The 18615-nt window shown below is 36.0% G+C and overlaps 1 protein-coding gene across 9 annotated transcripts in view; it reads left to right on the top strand.

Moving 5' to 3' along the window:
* RAB28 (RAB28, member RAS oncogene family) overlaps positions 1-18615 on the top strand; it is a 110588-nt gene that overhangs the window by 280 nt on the left and 91693 nt on the right. For 6 of the 9 annotated variants that reach the window (XM_006128171.5, XM_006128170.5, XM_075930727.2 and 3 more), the window contains exons 1-3: positions 26-405; positions 10067-10163; positions 15537-15625. In XM_006128171.5, coding sequence (XP_006128233.1) covers positions 331-405; positions 10067-10163; positions 15537-15625 — 261 coding nt within the window. In that variant the 5' untranslated portion in view covers positions 26-330. Of the gene's footprint in view, positions 1-19; positions 406-10066; positions 10164-15536; positions 15626-18615 lie in introns of those variants that run through there. The other 3 variants (XM_075930724.2, XM_006128166.5, XM_089777813.1) reach the window with 3 other exon arrangements.

The following is an 18615-nucleotide window of genomic DNA, read 5'->3' as shown; positions in this document are numbered from 1 at the left end:
CTTAGTTACCGCGCAGAGCGTCAAGAAGGGACTGAACCATCAACGCTCTCAGAATTCCAGGCGAAGCTATTATTGCGCAGGGACAGGGGTGGCTGGCAGGGCGCCGGGACAGATTGCCTAGCGAGCCTCCCCGTTGGGGAGCGGTCGCTGACTCCCCGCCCCATTTCTCTCTCGCTCTCCTCCCGTCCAGCCTCGCGGTGGTCTCGCCCAGACTCGGTCTTAGCGACAGCGGCCGCATCACGGGAAGATGGCGGATACGGCCCTTGTGCCGATACCGGCTTCGTGAGCGCGGCACCCGCGTCCCGCCCCGCCCCGCCGGGCGCAGGGATCATGTCGGACTCGGAAGAGGAGAGTCCGGACCGGCAGCTCAAGCTAGTAGTGTTGGGGGACGGCACCTCCGGCAAGGTCAGTGCCGGGGCCCGGCTGCTCCGGCTCCTTGGGGCCGGGCTGCACCCAGCGCTTCCCCGGGAGCTTCTCTGTCCCCTCCCGCCGCGGAATGTCCCGCCGGATGCAGCCCCCGCCCCGCCTTCTCATTCGGCCCCACTAGTCCCCGGGTAGCAGCGCGTGTGCGGATCGCCCAGCTCAAGCAGCCGAGCCGCCGCCCCCGTCGTCGCGACCTGTGGCCAGGGACTGACCCGGGGACCGGTGGCTGGCTCCTAGCAGCTGTCCTTAACCACGTCCCAGCAGGGAGACCAACCAGCTCGGACTCGAGGCCCACGGGGGGTGGCGGGGGTGGAACAATCACACCATAAGCTGTCTTGCCAGCTGGGTCTCCAAAGACCTCTGGGGGAAGCGAATGGCAGAGAGGAAGGTTCCTCGCTGTGCGCCGCAGGAGCGCAGCCCTCTGAGAAGGACAGCAGCAGGGGAGGCTGCTGTGGCCGACTGCATCTGTCATGTGGGGCGCAAGGAGTAGTGGTGCTGAGCAGCCTCCTATTCCCGTCTGTCCCAAGAGAATCGGCTCCAATGGGCAAACTAGGAATTTTAAGACTGGCTGACTAGTCCCTAATAAAGGCAAAATATGATAATGCAATCACTAATTGCCTTTGTGGTTTTTATTTTAACATTAAAGCCAATTTCCCTTATTGTTCCCACATTTTCAGCATGTTGCATGCTTTGTATTGACAGGGAATAGTTGCATCATAGAAGTTGGCAAAAGCGACAGGTTTTGGGATCTGGATAGGCATAGGGAGGAACTTGGGGTCTTGGCAAGGCATAAAGAGGGAATCTAGAGTTCTGGGACAAACACAGTAGCAGGATGTGGCTGCTGAAATAAGTTTTGTATGTTAATATTCAAATTGTATTCTTAAGGTTTCAAAACTACAACATTACTGACCAGAATGACTATCATGGTCAGAGCTGTTATTTCCGGGTATTGGAAGTCACCAGTGTGGTGTTTTATTTTGGTTCACATTTTCAAAGTTTTCTTTCTGTGAAGGCTAGGAATGTAATTAACAAGTGGAATGGTTACAGAATTGTGGATTACCTGAGATCCATAACCAGCCTTGAGCCAAATAAGGCAAAGCATAGGTGACTATGCACCACAGAGGATAAGAACTCTTATTTACTAGCAACAAAAAAGTGATCAGCGTGTACACTTGCATCTTACAAAATGATTTCTACCCATGGAAGCTTATGCCCAAATAAATCTGGTTCTCTTTAAGATGCCATGGGAGTCCTCATTTTTGCAGTGTATGTATTGTTATGCACCCATCTGAATGTGTTCATAAGATATGCCTGAAAATCTCCATCATGAATGTGAATTTCAAAAGTTCAACTTTTTCTTTGTTACTGACATTCTAGTAGGAAATTAAAGTTTGGACACAGAAACACTAGTTTACTTATGATTCAGGTGAAAAACCAAGACTTCATATAATTTGCAGGTGTTGGAAAATCTGCTTTTCATTGATAAGTATAAAAATTCTTTGTGGTGGGGGAAAAAAAGCATGTGACTAAATGCAGACTTTACTCTCGCATTTACAAAAAAAAAAAGAGTTTCTAGCTGTAGTGGTTGTAAAGAAAACCTTCTGTGCCCTGAAAGAAGTGTTATTTTTGAATCCGTGGACAAATAACTCCAAGTCACAATGTAATGAATGTATTATAAATGCTTGAGAGAGTTTTGCTTATAGCTATCCAAGTATACAAACCAAACAAAGTCCTTTTTACTGTTGCTATTCAGCATCTTATGGCAAGACCCCTTAACATATCTGGATTTACAAGCATTGGTACATTTTGATGTTGTTTTTCCCTGATTGCATCCTATATATGATTCCCTGGATCCTGTGCTGTGGCTGGAAATCCTATGAGTGACATTCAGATGTTTTTGCTTCTGTGAAAATTACATTGATGGGAGCACTTTCCTCACACTTTCTCTAGAGGGTGTTATTATAAGGGCTTCTTCAGCCATATCCAAAGGCTCAGTTGCAACTTTTGGCCTGGCAGGAAAATCTTGGAAAAGTAAAAGAGGTCTGATAGAATGAGGGGGAAAAATTACAGCAGTGAATCTAGTTAAGCCATCTCCAAATGCACCTGAAGACTAACCATTTGAGTTCCCTCTTCTGTGTTGTTACTTGTTCCTTCTGTTTCTTAAAACTGTGTGGCTACATCTACGCTGACGTGTTATCACGCAAAAACTCTTCCAAAAGAGAGCGTCTACACTGGCATATGCTTTTCCGCAAGAGAAGTGCTTTTGCGCAAGAGCATCCATGCCAGTGTAGACACTCTCTTGTGCAAGAAAGCTCTGATGGCCATTTTAACCATAGGGCTTTCTTGCACAAGAAATTCATGTTGCCTGTCTACACTGGCCTCTTGCGCAAGAACAGTTGCGCAAAAGGACTTATTCCTGAACGGGGGTGTCAGAGTTCTGGTGCAAGAAGCCTTGATTTCATACATTAGAACGTCAGTTTACTTGCGCAAGAACACGTGGCCAGTGTAGACAGGCAGAAAGTTTTTGCGCAAGAGCAGCCGCTTTTGCGCAAGATCGCGCCAGTGTAGACACAGCCTGTGTTTATACATTTTTTCAGCTTCACCCAGCCACCCTCTTATGCATGTTTCTCATTCAGCCTCCTTTGTGCACAAACTCAGCCCACATTCACTGTGCACATTCCTCTCTCTGCAGGAACTATGCTCTTCAGTCAATGGAAATTGGAATGGGAATAGTGGCAGAAGATATTTCCTCATTCCCTCTTGAGAATCCAGAGCTTCATATTTTCTTTTTCTTCCTCTTGGACAGCAGTGGCAACACTGATTTCCTGCCCCTTGAGGATTGGTGATTCGGCCAGCTGATAAGAAGGCACCAAACTTACATGTGTCTTCTGGTGTCATGCCTGCGAGAGAGGGGGAAGATTTCAGACTCTGTGGAACTGCTGGCAGTAGCCTAAAAAGAAAACTTCAAACAGTTCTGTGACAGTTCCAGTCCATGTTTCCATTTCTCCTCCCAAGTAGTGGCCCAATTCATGAGGCAGAGAACAGTGACTTACTCCCATTCACTTGTATGTTTAAGGCTGTGATTTTTGGCACAGAAAAAATCTTATGGTAGAGGTATGGAAGGGGGCAAAAGACATGGGAAGGTCACTAAGTGTATTATTTTGCTACATAAACCTACACAAGAGTACAGTGAGACCTGGAATGGAAGGTTGGAGAGTGAGCCCACTAGCATTCAGCACACAGATTTGGCCCATCCATCCATCCCTCTGTCTCTCTATGGTATTGGGATGGGCTAAACCTGAGTGGCAAAGTGGCAGGGTAGCAAGGGAAATAGAAAAGATTCAGGATAGCTAGGGAATCTAAATCAGGTTGGATTGACAAGGAGTGGAATTGCTGCTGGAGGAGAGGATGGGCAACAGGATGATAGAAAGGGAGGAGCGAGTGATAGACATACAAAGACACAGACTAGAAGAAAAACCAAGTAATGGAGAAAATAAGGAAAGATTAAAATTTTAAACAAGTGCTAAGAAAACATTAAAATGAAAATATTAAGAAAACAGGGTAAACAATGCACCACATGAAGGGAAAAATGGTGATTAAAAAGGGTTGAAATTAATGAAACAAAATTTATGAAAGCAGATTAAACCAGATGACTGAAAAGAAATCTGAAAACAGAAGAGGAGATTTTGTGTTAGGCAAAAATACACAGTAGTATAAGGGTGCATTTACCTAGCACCCTTAGCTCAAACTAGCTTATTTTGTAATTTGGGGCTGTCTACACAGTACCAAATTTAAAAATAACTCGCTATTCTGAAATTCCCCTCAACCCTTGTGGAATGAAGGTTTCCGGGATGTCGGAATAAACTGCCTATTATTTTGAAATCTATTTCAAAATAATGGGCTGCTTTAATCAATGTGGAATAGCATTTCAAGATACTCCTGGTATCCTGATATAGCTCCGCAGTCTAGACGTATTCTGAGAGAAGACTTTTTTTTATAAGAAGGAAGAAGATGGAAAGAGAAAAAGGAGCAAAACTTAGCACCCATACAGTTTTTGTCAAAACCCTCTGGAAACTAAACCAAACTTTTTAAAGATTAGTGACATTAATATAGATTGGAAAAAACAGTATCAGTCTCTGGATGCTGCTTCTACATCTTGCTACACATTCATTGGTTTGCATGTTGAGAAATGTGACAATTGTGAAACTAACAAACACAGTAGGTGTGTTCTGCTGCTGCTTGGGAAAGATGTGTCTTTGGCTGTGTCTAGACTGCAGGATTTTTTCGAAAAAAATAGCCTTTTTTCGAAAAAACGTCACCTGCGTCTAGACTACAGCCGCGTTCTTTCGAAATTAAATAGAAAGAACGCGACTTTTCTTTTGATGGAGGCACTCCTCATTTCACGAGGAAGAATGCCTTTTTTCGAAAGTGCTCTTTTGAAAAAAGGCATTCTTGAATGCAAACATGGCTTTTTCGAAAGAGAGCATCCAGACTGCCTGGGTGCTCTCTTTCAAAAAAGCAGCTTGCTTTTTTGAAAGTACTGCTTGCAGTCTAGACGCTCTTTTTCGAAAGAGGCTTTTTCGAAAGTATCTTTCGAAAAAGCCTCTTTCGAAAGAGGCTTGCAGTCTAGGCGTAGCCTTTCTGTGGAACTAGGTCCTGGAACTATTCATAGGCAAGGAGGTCTCGGAAAAATAAAAGCCATGGGAGGGAATAGAGCAGCAGAAATCTACTTTCTCTTTCTTTACTAGGAGGATGGAGAAAGAATAAGGTAGTCTCAGCTATTCAAAAGCTAGGAGGCTTCAGGGCTGAAGATAAAGTACACTACAGTTCTCTTTCTCCCTTACAGTTGGGTGGGACTTCAAATTATCTGACCTGTACTATCAATAGGTTGATACAAAAGATGGAGTACCTGAAATATGTCCTGCATAGGAATCCTAAAAGCCTCTTCCCCTACTTCAGTTCTGCAATGGGCTTCTCAACTTCATTGCTTTTTGATCTTTCTAGTGTGTCTATTTTTCCCTTCCTCTCTTTTTATTTTGAATTGGCCCATGGGTAGTGAGACTGTAGAATTTGAAAATATAGTCTTGGTGATTAACATAATTTTAGACTTCGTTGTTATTGATCTCTGAAAAAGTAAATATTGGTATACTCATCACATGACTCTTTTCAGCCAATAATGAACTAGAAATTCCTCCTTAGCTCTAAAAATGTTTAGCTTTTATTGCCTCACAACCCACCTAATACTTTATACTTATGTGGCGTTTTTCATTTCAAGATCTGAGTGTTTTATAAACATGAAATTTCACTCAACTACTATAATGTAAATTTCTATCATAGTCTCTATTTTGCAGATGGAGAAATTAACAGAGTCATATTCAGGTTGCGTACCTAGATAGTGAAAATAAATAGGTTGTCTATAAACATCTGCCATTTTTTTTCATTTAAGGGACAGTTTTTCATTCATGGGTCACAGTGGAATGGAAAGGCCATAAAATTCAAACTATAAAATGATTGGTAAATTATGAATAAACACAATTTTAGATCAGTGCTTTTATAAGCTACATTGTTTTTCAATGAAAAGTTTTCCATATTTTAGTTACTCCATAACCATTTAAAAAACTAAGGTGTTTCCTGCCCTACAAGTTCTCTGACATTTTGTGCACTTAGCATGAAACTTAGTTATCTGGTACTGGCATAGAATGTGATCCAGATGGGATTGTTACTGTAAATAGAGAGCTGACATGATTAACTGGAAGGGTGAGATGAGAGTGGATACAAATTAATTTTTGGTTGATAATGAATTCTCAGTGGCTTTGGTAAAGTGGAAACTTTTAATATAAGACCTAATGGCTGGATCCAGAGATAACAGCCAAGTCCCATTGATTTTTCAAAAGCCAGGTTCACACTAAAGGGAAAGGTTGAATCAAGATACACAACTCCAACTCTGTTAATTATGTAGCTGCAGTCAACTTAACTTGTTTCGAGTTTCACTGTTGTCCCCATAGCAAGAGGCCAATGGGAGCAAATGCTCCCAACGGCTTTCCTTACTCCTTTCAGAAGCAGAACTAACAGCTACTGACGGAGACACCGTCTCAGTTTGGTTTAACTAATCTTAACTAGACTCACTAAATTGAACCCTTGTAAGATCAGTTGTGGCAGGGTCAATCTTCTGTTTAGTGAAGATATGGCCAAAGAGATTTAAAGTCTTAAGCCACATAGACACTTGTGAAAAATTTACTGTGTAGGACAGCCTTTGGAAAGTACCTGCTCTTTTCAAATGCCCACAAAATGCCTGGTAGGAATTCATGACTGACACTGTCTATATATCATTGCATAAACCATATGACCTAAACTATAAAGCTAACATTTGTCAGCCAACAACTTTTTTCAGACATAGTCTGATTTTTTTTGTTTGGTCTGTCTGTAAATGTATGTGTGGTTTTCTAGCTTTATTTGTCCCAGGATATGAAAAAGACAAAGTAATATCTTTTATTAGATCAAGTTCTGTTGCGAAAGAGACAAGCTTTTGAGTTGGAGAGTTGTTTTTTCAGGACAATTTATGGACAATTTCCAGCACAGGTCTTAAAACAGAGTTAGTAATTGATCTAAAATATATGCAGCCAATCCTCCCTCTCCTCTGCTTCACCTCTCACATTAAGCTGTATCTGTGTTGTAGGGAACTCTTCTCATCCATACCACACATTCTTAAAAATGCTGCTTTGGCTGTTAAACTCTTTGTGATTCTTACACTCTTTTGATTTTATTCTATGACTTATTAATTCAGCACCTTGAACTATAATTCAGATGCAGGGACTGAGCTTAATAAATATGATCAGGCATATGCATTAAGATCCAGATTTGGTCAGCTATCCCTGTCCAGCAAAGCACTTACTTAATCCTTATATTTAGGCAAGTGCTTAAATGCTTTGCTGAATTGGGGCCTAAACAGAGAGTGTCTCTCGCTCTTTAAAGAACAGACACTCTAGTTTGCAGTTATACTAGAGAGGTCATGGAATTTGGCCCAGTCTGTTACAAAATTGTTTTCCAGATTAACAAAACCTTTTGGAAGAGGCAAGTCTTGCTAAAAACAAGCTACAGAAAATTTTCATTGAGCTAAAATGGCTTTATCAACCACTGGAATGGAAAGTAATTTACCTTGATCACATAGGCTGCCAAAATTATTACCCAAAACTTTTCAAGAACCCCCTTTGAGAACAATTTTAGAATCATAGGGAGCTTTGCATTGTGGATGGACCTGAAATGGGCATGAAGACAACTTTTTCCCCATGTAGAGCACTTGAACTGCTGCTGTCAATATTCTTATGGATAAATACTTGTTCTGTGAATGAATAGAGAACTCCAGTCTTCAGGGCTGGCACTCCAACACCTTTCCTGAGCGCTGACATTCATTAAAAAAATTAAAAAAGGAGTTAGTCAATGATTTTCTGCTATAAATTCCTTTGCATTCAGGAGAGTGGAGGAAAGCTATTTAAAAGAACTTTGCTGTGCTGTTGATTACTTGTTGCTCTTATTGGTTGGCTGTTAATTGAATGTGTTGTTTATTTTTATTAACACCCCTAGAAACCTTTTGGGAATATCAAGTGTCACAGAGTGATAAAGTTAATATTTACAGTATCCTTAAAACAGGGGAGGGTTGCTTATTTACTATGGATCTAAATTAAAGTTTGGGAAAATATAAAATCGTATGATATAGACAGATTATATTCTGTTCTGCATCCCAGGTGCTAGTTGTTTTTCACTAATGAAAGGGGAAATTACAAGAGAAAAGTTCCTATTTTGTAATTAAACATTCAGTTTACAGGAAGAGAGGGCCTATATAATGCATGTCTTCACTGTGTTTATTCTTGCCTGCATCGGAGGTGGTGATGGATTTTAAAAAAAAGTTTGTGAAATGATTTCATGCTAAGTGTTAGATTACAAAATCAATGGGAAAGTGTTAGCGGTGCTCCAGTCAAAATTTTTATTTTGAATATGTACTTGAAAATAATTGCCAGGTAGCTTTGGAGGCAGATGGTTTCTCATCCTCTGTGATCCTCAGCGTTTTTAGTGGCAACTCTGGTTCAAATGGCATGAATATGATTATTTAATTATAGTTTGCGGTTTTAATTTATTTTCTTAATTCTCTGAGTCCACTAAAGTAAATTACAAGATTCCCATTGATTTAGTTTTTGTATTAGCTCTAAAAATATCTTCTGAATTCAAGACCTCTATTAATGTTTGACTGTGATAGGAATATGAATGATACAATCAAGCAACTATTAAGTCTTGTTTATTTCCTTCAGAAATAACTTTCCAGATCAATATTTCCCTGTTCATGCTTTCTTCCTTAATTGTGGAGTTGTTTGGTGGTGGAAGTGCGTAAATGACTATTTGTGGAAAACAGTAGAAGCTGTTGAAGAAAAATAGCAAGCATTAAAGTGCCTTTATTTTTTAAACATTAGTAGAGTAATGTGTCTGTTTTCATTAACAGTAATATTTGTATTATTGTAATGTATGCTAACTGGATATCTTCTAATACCCATTTTTAATAACATTTGATGTCATTTAGTGTTTTATTTAAAGATTGGCTAGATTCTTATTGGTTCACTTTGGGTGTCTATCTGACAGTGCTGGGACTTTGTGAAGCTGCTATCTATTTTTATTTCCTTACAAAGATAGGCAGATTGAAATATGGCCAATTTTTCTGCAGTTTCTGTGTTTTCACATTTATAGATGTCATGATAATGAGAGAGAAATAAATGCTTGGCAATAACTTGAGACAGGATACATTCTTTTAGCAATACCACACTAATTTTTAAGGCATAACATTTTTTTCAGCTGTTCTAGGAATGCGTTTAACTGGTGTTTTCTAGTTTTTCTATCCTATTTACATTATATCATGTATACTTTTTTGCCTTGGATGAATGGATTACAACTGGTCATGAGAAAACAGAAAATACACGCTTGGTTACTTTCTGTATATTAAAGTCATTAAAAGGGCATGGTTCTTGGGGTTCATAGTAAAAATTAAGATATGTGTTATTCCAAAATGCAGCGCCGTCTACATTCACAATGATACTACTTTTGTTAAATTTAACAGTAGGAAAACAATTTCCAACATACTGTTTGACATAATACATGCAAAACTTCTTGTGTCATCTCAATAGGAATATAAATGTTTACGGGATTAGGACCAGGTTAGTCCACGTGTAGACCCTTATCCTGCAATTTATGTGCAAAAAGTGGATCCCTGCAACCATATAGAGCTGCTGTTTTTTAATCAGGACTTAAAAAAATGTTAGCCCTGTGGAGTAGGGATTATATCACTTTATGTTTGTATGGAGCAGAGCTCATCATGCTACTGGCACTCAATTAAAAATGTAATACAGTATCAGTATAATTTAAAAAAATGCTTCCTGTACATTGTGAATGTTTTACTCTTTTTTTGATTATTGCCTATTTTGCTTGCCATTATCACTTTTATCATATTAAGCTGTCTGGAATGCTTGTCTGGCTTTATTAATATTTGTTAGCTGGCATTGATTAAAAAGTTGCTTATTTTTGTTTTATCAGATTTAGGACTGTTAAAATTGGATTTGCAGCCTTTAAAATACCAAATAATTTGATATGATTCTGTTTTTAGACATCTCTAGCCACACGTTTTGCCCAAGAAGCTTTTGGGAAACAGTACAAACAGACTGTTGGACTGGACTTCTTTTTGAAAAGAATAACATTACCAGGTAAGAGACTAAAAAGACTTAAAATTGAATAGTTAAACTTGCAGAGACAAGGTCCTGAGAATGAAATACATAAAGTAAATTAGTGTTTTTCATGCAAATGTTTTTAAGCAGGACAGATCATTTGGCTATTGAGGGTTGTTTCAGATTTCTTATGCAGACTTCAAGTGAAAAAGGATTATGTATATACAGTTTATTTCTTTAAAGATAAAACATTAAGTTATTTTTCTAGAGCCATTATTAGCTATATTTTTAAAAAATACTACTTTTTTGGGATACCTATTAAGACTAACTCCTTCAAGTGCATAGTGAAATACACAACATCAATAAAATATAATTATGTATAACTAAAAATATCTTTGCCTTTTGAAATAAATCTAATTTTTTAGATAAAATACACTGAACTTGTATTTGGGTTGTGGGGGAGAAGTATAATGTACCTATGGAATTGCTGTGCTCTAATATGTGAATGCTGTTTTATGCAAGGCAGCATGAAATTGCTGGCATTTAATAGACCACTAAAATTTAAGGTCCCTCGGCACTCATAAAAATACAGTTTGAGCATTCAAGATGTTTCAGTTCACGACGGCAAAGAAACTATTTAGATGCCAGTTGCACACACTGCATGGAAAATGCAAAGAAATAATAAAAAAGAATGGTTAGTGGTTAAAGTTTGTTTCTGAACAATTGGGGGTATAAAAAGAACCATTCATTCATTGTGTCCGTTCAATTTGTAAGCATAAAAGTATTCCATTAAAAACAATTTACCCTGGTGAGCTTAATAAACGAAAGCTGGAAAAAGCACTTTTAAGTATTAAATTGCAGTCAGGTATGATATAGTTGATACAAGTTCCATCTTTATATTGGTAACATACAAGTAGCAAAGTGGAAATGAAATCTGAAGTCTTCTAGGAAAATATGCAGTTTTCTGAATGCTATGTAACAAAAATTATATTGCCAATAATTTCCAAATATTGTGATAATATTTACTAAGTGATAGAGAATGTGGCAATATAAAAAATAATCCTATCCTTCAAGATTATTTTATTGGTTGTTTTCACTGTTACACTTTTGTGTATGACTTGACTCAGATTTTTAACTCTGTGTGCTTATTCTCTGTCAAATGATAGAGTAATTTTTTATTGTCCTGCCTGCTCTTCTAAATACAAATATGCAGAATACTTACAGCAGCACTTGTAAATGGAATGTGTACGCAAATCATTCAGCGTGCATGCTGAGAACTTGTACTTTTTCAAGGCTTTTTCCAGCTGTTAAGCATACAGAAGCTATTAATACATTATTGGGTTTCTAAATATTCTTTTTGGTTGGAAAACTTGGAGAAGTATCAACCTTTTGTCCCTTTTCATAATTGTTTTCTTCCATAATTATTTTGTTTTAAAATAAACGTGTAGGTGTAAATCACACCCAAATATATAGAATAGCGACTAGTTGTGTATATTTTCTTATTTCTGTGTTTATAAAATAAAAATAAATTTTATATCAGCAGGGAGGCATTTTTACCTTTGTTTCCCACTGTATTCCTCTGTCTTTAGAGTGATAAATTTGTATGAAAGTCAGATTTGGGGGGGGGGGGGGGGGAGGAGGGGACTTTTAAAGTTCAAAAAGTAACTATGGAATGGACTTCCTCAGTAGCTGGATTCCCTTAATTTATTGATTGAAAAAAATAGTTTTGCTTATGCACAGTTATTAATATTTCTCTAAAGATGAATTAATATAACTAGACAAAATATGCAACTATCACTGGAAAAACATGCAGTGGTTTATATCTGTGGTAGAACAGGTAGATAATTAACTTCAGAATTACTTATGTTTTGCTTTTAAATACAAGCAGATTTTTAAAAAATTGAAATTATAGTTTTAAAGCAAAACAGAAATTTGTACTTTTCTACCCTATAAATATATTAGGGTTTATTTAAAAAACAAATAGTAATTTAATATTAGTAGATATAAAGGAAATGTTTTGGAATGTTGTGGATATGCACTTATATTGTTATACTTTTTTAGTAACCGATATCCTTTTACAGTAAGAAGTGGACTAACATTTTATCAGTTGATGACTCAAACAAAATAACAATTTAATACACATTGCAAGTATTTTTGATTAGTTTAATTGTTGAAAGTATGATTTTTAGTGTTCAGCTACTCAAATTATCTCAGTGAAATTCTTTCCAGGTAATTACTTTCCAAATACTGATTGATTTCAGTGTATTTCATGATCTAATATGTTGTAAAGTCTGGATGCAAGTGCTCTGTAGATTTTACAGCTTAAAATAGCGTATCTGCTGGCCAGAGGTGCTGCTGATGGCGCTTCTTAAGAAACATAGTCAAAATACTTTCAGGAAGATTGTGGGTGCAGTCCAGTAAACAGGATTCTACTGTGAAAAGGATTTTTTAAGACTTGAGCACAAGAAGTGGGCAGACATGTGTTTTTTAGTTTCATCATGACTGTGTATAGCACTTTAAATAAGGTTAACCAATGCACCAAGCACACCTTTTATAAAGGTCACGGTTGAATCTTCCTAGTGGCTTCATTTCAGACCAAAACTAACCTATATTCTTTATAATATATTGTCTCATTTACTCATTTTTTGAATCCCATGTATGCCATTTTCTACAAAATGTGTGTAAAACAAATGAATTAACAGAGAACCCTCCCCTTGAATTTTCTTTTTTGTCATCAGTGGACATTCTGGAGTTTCACTGGAATTCTTCAGCTATAATTGTTTACTTGTACATTAAATTTGTTGCATAGAGAAAGCATGCTACAGCTGTAAGAAGTGAGCTGTTGACGTTTTTCTTTATTATTTAACTTTATTATTGCCACTCATGTTAATAAACATTTCCTTTTTAAATTGGTCAGTAGATACAACTTAAAATGTATTCTATGACAAAAGTAAAATTAAATTTTGTTTCTATAGCTAATATTTGAATTTTAAATAGTCATATTGTTCAGATTTTTTTTCTACTGTCATAGCTATGCTAAAAAGTTGACCACAAAATAGAAACATGGAACAATCTGGCAGAAAACATATGAAGCAGTATAGGGTTAATACTAACTTATCACTCAAAATGATCAGTTTGAATTTCAGCAGTTGCTCTAGTTTAATTTAAGCCAGGAGTCACCGTAACATGAATGAGACAATCAAGCTTTATTTAGATAAACTAGCTTTTTTATTTTCTATTATATTAATAGAAGGGAAAAACTTTGTAATTTTTTAAGCTGGTAAGAGACCTAGATCATTTAGTCTGAGCTCACAAACCAGTAACCCCTGTATTGAGCCCAATAACTTGTTTGGCTCCAACACTGGATAATAATCAATTTGGAAACTTTTTAACATAAAATTATTATTTTTAAATAAGGAGATTTTAGATATTGTATTGTTTTTAATGCATTTTCCCAAATATCTAGCATGAATGAAATGGCAAATTGGTAGTAGAATGAATACAACCAAGCTAGATATAGGACACTGTAGCATGGCTAGTTTGGGGGGCTTTCAAGTGTGTTTAGTTTGATTACCTACTGAAGAAGCATAGTTGCTTCCTAGTGCTGATTCATTAGTTTGTTTATGCTGCACATATGTTATGCAAGACTTATTTTTGTGTTATCTGTGATGACTATAGATTTATGTTCTAAGCTTTAAAAGCATCACTTAATAGTTGGTCAATGCGTTATGAAAAATTATACATTTCTTATTCAGATGAAATGTTACGTGTGAGTACTGAACATAAAGAAGCATTTCCATAAATATTCTTTGTTTTTAAAAAGGGATTTCATAATTATCAAAATAAATTAATATGTAAAGCTTGTTTTTAGTAAGCAACATGAGATTCATATACTGGATATCTGAAACATACATACCAGTTCTAAAAAAAAATTGGCTTTAAAAGTCTGAACAAAGTGAAACAAGATGTGTTATAAAAAAGTAATTGTTACACTTTGTAGCTCAAGCACAATATATCCAAGTATATATTTATCTACTGTTGCAAAGCACTAGAATAGAATAGATTTTCATTGATAAATGGGGTATTCATTTGTGTAGCTCATTTAATGCTGATGGAAGTTTTTCTTGTAAATGCTCTGCTACTTTATGGGTGAATGGATAATATTTTGCTCAAGAACATCAAGATTTTAATATAATAATAAAAACCTAATTTAAAACTCTGTCTGTAGCACATAGTATTTTCTCTTTCCACTCTCAGGACCACCTACACCACTATTGGTATAAGTTAAGAAATTGTACATTTAAGTTTTATGACTTATGTGGAATTTGTAACTTTATAACATTTTTGTCTAGAAATAAAAATTAATTGGAAGTTATATTTTTATAAGTAAAAGTATTATTAATATATGAAGTGTAGTTTGGTGAAAATTTGCATTGAACTTTACTGTACTTTACTTTGCATTGAATCTTATGCTTACTGACATCCGTTTTGTTTTGTAGAAGTTGTCATCAGTGAACCATTAGGTTCTTTAGTGCACTGGATTTAACAACTATACAAGTGATTTAATTTGGCAGGTCTACATTGACTGTAGATGATTGTTTAACTTTCTATCATTCGTTTTGGTATTTATAATTTTAGGGTGTTGTGTGTGTGTGTGTAAGATGGTAAAATAACTGCTTTCTACAATATGCAATAATACATTCAAAACTGAATTTAAAGATGGTTTATTCATTTGTTTAAAAAAATAAAAAGAGGCTGAGAATTTGTAAGCTAAGGTTTATGGCTGAGTGTCTTTTTGGAGGTGGCAGGGCAGAGAAGAAAGTATTTTGTACTCTGAAAATAGAGTTGTGTTAGCATTTCCATTATAATCACTTAACTGTACAGTAGTTTTGGAAACACTTCTACCAGATCCATGTCTTGCAGTTTTAAATGCTTAAAATAGTTGAACAAGTACTCTGGAGATTAAATATGCGGTCAGATCAATATTACTAGCAATAAAGGACTATGCAACAATTGTAAAATATAGGTTTTTTTCTTAAGCTTCTTTTCAGATTGCTTAACTGAAATACATTAATAAACTCTGACTTAGAAAAACTGTATCTTATATTATCCCAGTTCTTTTCTTTTGAAGAACATTTTACAGTGAGATGTGGCTCATATCTAGCTATGTTTTCCCTTGATCTTAAGGAATATAAATTAATAGGAATTAACTTTTTTCCAGTTGATATGTTCATTTCTGTATTTTGGTGTGAGCAAATATTTATTTGCAAGAAAACATTTGTAAAAAGTATTTACTAATATGCCGGTATTGTATCAACTGATTTAATGTTACATTTTTAGTTTAGTTGAATTTAACTTCATCAAATTAGTGTCTTCAAAGAAATCAGCTTCTGCATGTTTTTTGTTTTTCAGGAAATTTGAATGTTACTCTTCAAGTGTGGGATATAGGGGGGCAAACAATAGGAGGCAAGATGTTGGATAAATATATCTATGGAGCTCAGGTATAGTAAAACAGTTATTAACTTTGCTTTCCTAATCATATTTTTTCAGGAAATGTTTTAGGTAACAAAATTAAACATCTGCTTAATTTAAAATTTATTTTAGGATTGACTTATGTGCACGTTTTATTTTTGGCTATCATGATGTTTTCGCTGGCTTAAAAAAGCAGCAAAGGTGCTAGTTTGTAGATCCCTAACAAGTCTAAAAAACAGATGTATGTTTCCATGCATTGTGGCTTGGACTGAGAAAAGAATCACAGTAAAGGCTGTTTGGGTATCCACATGGAAGGTAGATATACTGACTACTTTGAGAGCAGATACCCCCTGGGGAGGAAAATAGGAGGAGGAAATTAAGAGCAATCCTACACCATTATACAAGCAAGTAGGGTTATAAAAGGGCAAACAAAAGGAGGTAACCACATAAATAAATATTTTTTACAGAACTTGAATACAGTGAATGTTAATTTTGCTTCAAAAGCTAATGAAGCAACTTTAAGTGACTGCTAGGACTAAAGAAAATATTGCAACAGCATATAGATGTTTGTGATGCAGTTTTGGAATGATGTGCACATGATTTTATCTTTGGCTTAATAACACCAGACCAATTACTGTATTGCAATAAGAACAACAGGCAATGTATGTGATAAAATGTATTGTTTTAATGTATTTTTTTCTGTTTGCTTCTATTTGCTGCTCTCTACTTTCACAGTAAAGGGTTGTATATGGTTCTTAGAACATGTACAAGAGCAGAAGTGTGGCATCACATGAATAAGTATAGTGCAAGGGCTGCTAAATAAAGTAGCTCTATGATTTGCAAATTGATAGGGTAAAAAAAAATCTGATCTCCTCGTTGACTTAAAATTTAGTCAGTTTTTTTTTTAACTAAGTACTTGTAAGTATTACATCTGACTCTGAGCCAGCCTACTAATGTCTGTGGTTGTACAACCATGCATATCTTTTTTTTTTTTTTTTTTTTAAGATTTTTCTCTCTACTATGAAAAACAGACCAACCAACAGGTGAAATTGACTGTAATGAAATAAGGAAATAGTAAACAAATTTGAAAGGAGGGAGTAAGACTCACACTTATTCTTTTATTGCTCTCACTGATAATTTTAGGAGTTTCTTGTAGCAACAATAGGTCCAAGAGTTCAGACTAAAGTGTGATTTTTTTTTTTTTTTTTAATAAAGTAGAGGGTGTTTCTTTAATCATAGTAATCTGTAATTTAGCAGCATTTATTGATGTGGTAACACTTCCATTAAAATAAGTAAGGAATGCAAGAATTACTTTTATTTGATAACTCTACATGCAACTTTCTAATTAGTGGCAATTTTCTTCTCCATCATTCTAGTAAGTGTTACTCCAAGATGCCTGTCTTCTCAGGGCTGGTCTGAAAACTTAGCATTAGTTTCCCAAACAGCCTTCTCTGAAGAGCAGATGAGACAGCATGGATCATACTGGAAGAAGCTGTAGTCTGTTCTCTTCGAGACTAAAAGTTGCTTCTGTGTAGGAAATCTTAAGATTTACTGGAAATGAAAAAGGGGCGGTCTAAATAGGTCACTATGTGGAATTTAAATGGAAGAATCCTAGAATAAATGCATAGAAAAATTCTTGGGTACAGCCAATATATTGAAGTACAAAGAAAGGCAGTAGGTAGGCAGAGCATATAGCTGCATACACCTGCAGTCCAGAACACAGCAGGCAGTTAAAATTGTTGGTGTAACTCATCTTGTAATCTACAGCTATAAGAAGTCACCTTAATTCAGATCCAAAACAAAATGCTCTTTAGAGATACGATCAGACTGTTCAGAGAGATGAAAGAATCCATTTGCACTCTGACTTGATTTGTTTTTTTCCTAAACAGGTTTTTGTACTTTGATAACTTGCTATGAGATACAGTGGAAGTCTAACTTAAAAATGCAAATGGGAATACTGTATCCTGATCAGTTGCTTTATTTGGACCTGTGTGTATATATTGGAATTAAGTAATGTGAATTGAATATTAAGATTACAGACCTGTAATCTGAAATAGAGAAAATTATTCCATCATTGAATAATGGCATTGGTCATTATAGTAAACCAAAGCTATATATTTAATTAAGATAAATATATGATGATATTCTTGATACAGAAATTTCTTAAAGAATTATTACTTTCTTAGTCTTTTGAAATATGACACTGTTCCAGTCTCCATTTAATAGAGGCACAGTAACAAAAGTATTTAAGTGCCTAAGAGTGCAGATAGACGTCTAGTAAAATTGACAGAAGTATATAAACAGATTAAATGCCAACATTATTTTTTAGCAATTGATTTAAATGCTTAAATTACCAATGTGGTCTTCAAAAGGTGGCCCTTAATTATTTTAATCTTTCCTCAAAAGTCATCCCCTCCACATCCAATCTCTTTTTTATGTATGAGTTCACAAATCCCAGATCATTAGGCATCAGATTTACAAAGGTATTTATTCATGTAAAGATGCAGATAGATGCCTTGTAAATCTCATTGGATGCCTATGTGCATCGTTAGGTGCCTAAATAACTTTGTAAATTTGGGCCTTAGTACCTTGTTATCTGTGAAACGAATGTATGACATAAGCAATCATATAGATATTTACACTGTATCTAGAATATTACATTAAGAGCCTATTAAGTATGCAAAAGGCAATTTCAGATCTTAAAGCAGATAATGTCATGTGTTATTTCCATAGAACTAATTAAGTACTGATAGTTTTCTTTTTGACTGAAAATTGAAGACGTGCTCCCAACCCAAATAATTTAACTATCTAGGGTTCTGATTCTGCAGCTTCTTGCACATGACTAAACTGTTGTGCTTGTTCAAGTCAAATTGACTCCCGTGTGGGTGCAGAGATCTACCTGCAGGCATAATTTTGCTTAATTGGGGCCTATGGCAGATACAGATTCCATACAAGTAATTGTAAACAATATATCCTGTACCTATATCATCTTATTATGTGATCTGGTCAGATGACAGGA

Source organism: Pelodiscus sinensis, chromosome 4 (assembly GCF_052426305.1).
Source record: "Pelodiscus sinensis isolate ZL-2025 chromosome 4, ASM5242630v1, whole genome shotgun sequence".
Taxonomy (NCBI): domain Eukaryota; kingdom Metazoa; phylum Chordata; order Testudines; family Trionychidae; genus Pelodiscus; species Pelodiscus sinensis.
Note: the sequence above shows the minus strand (reverse complement) of the source record. Positions and strands in the feature narration are given on the sequence as shown.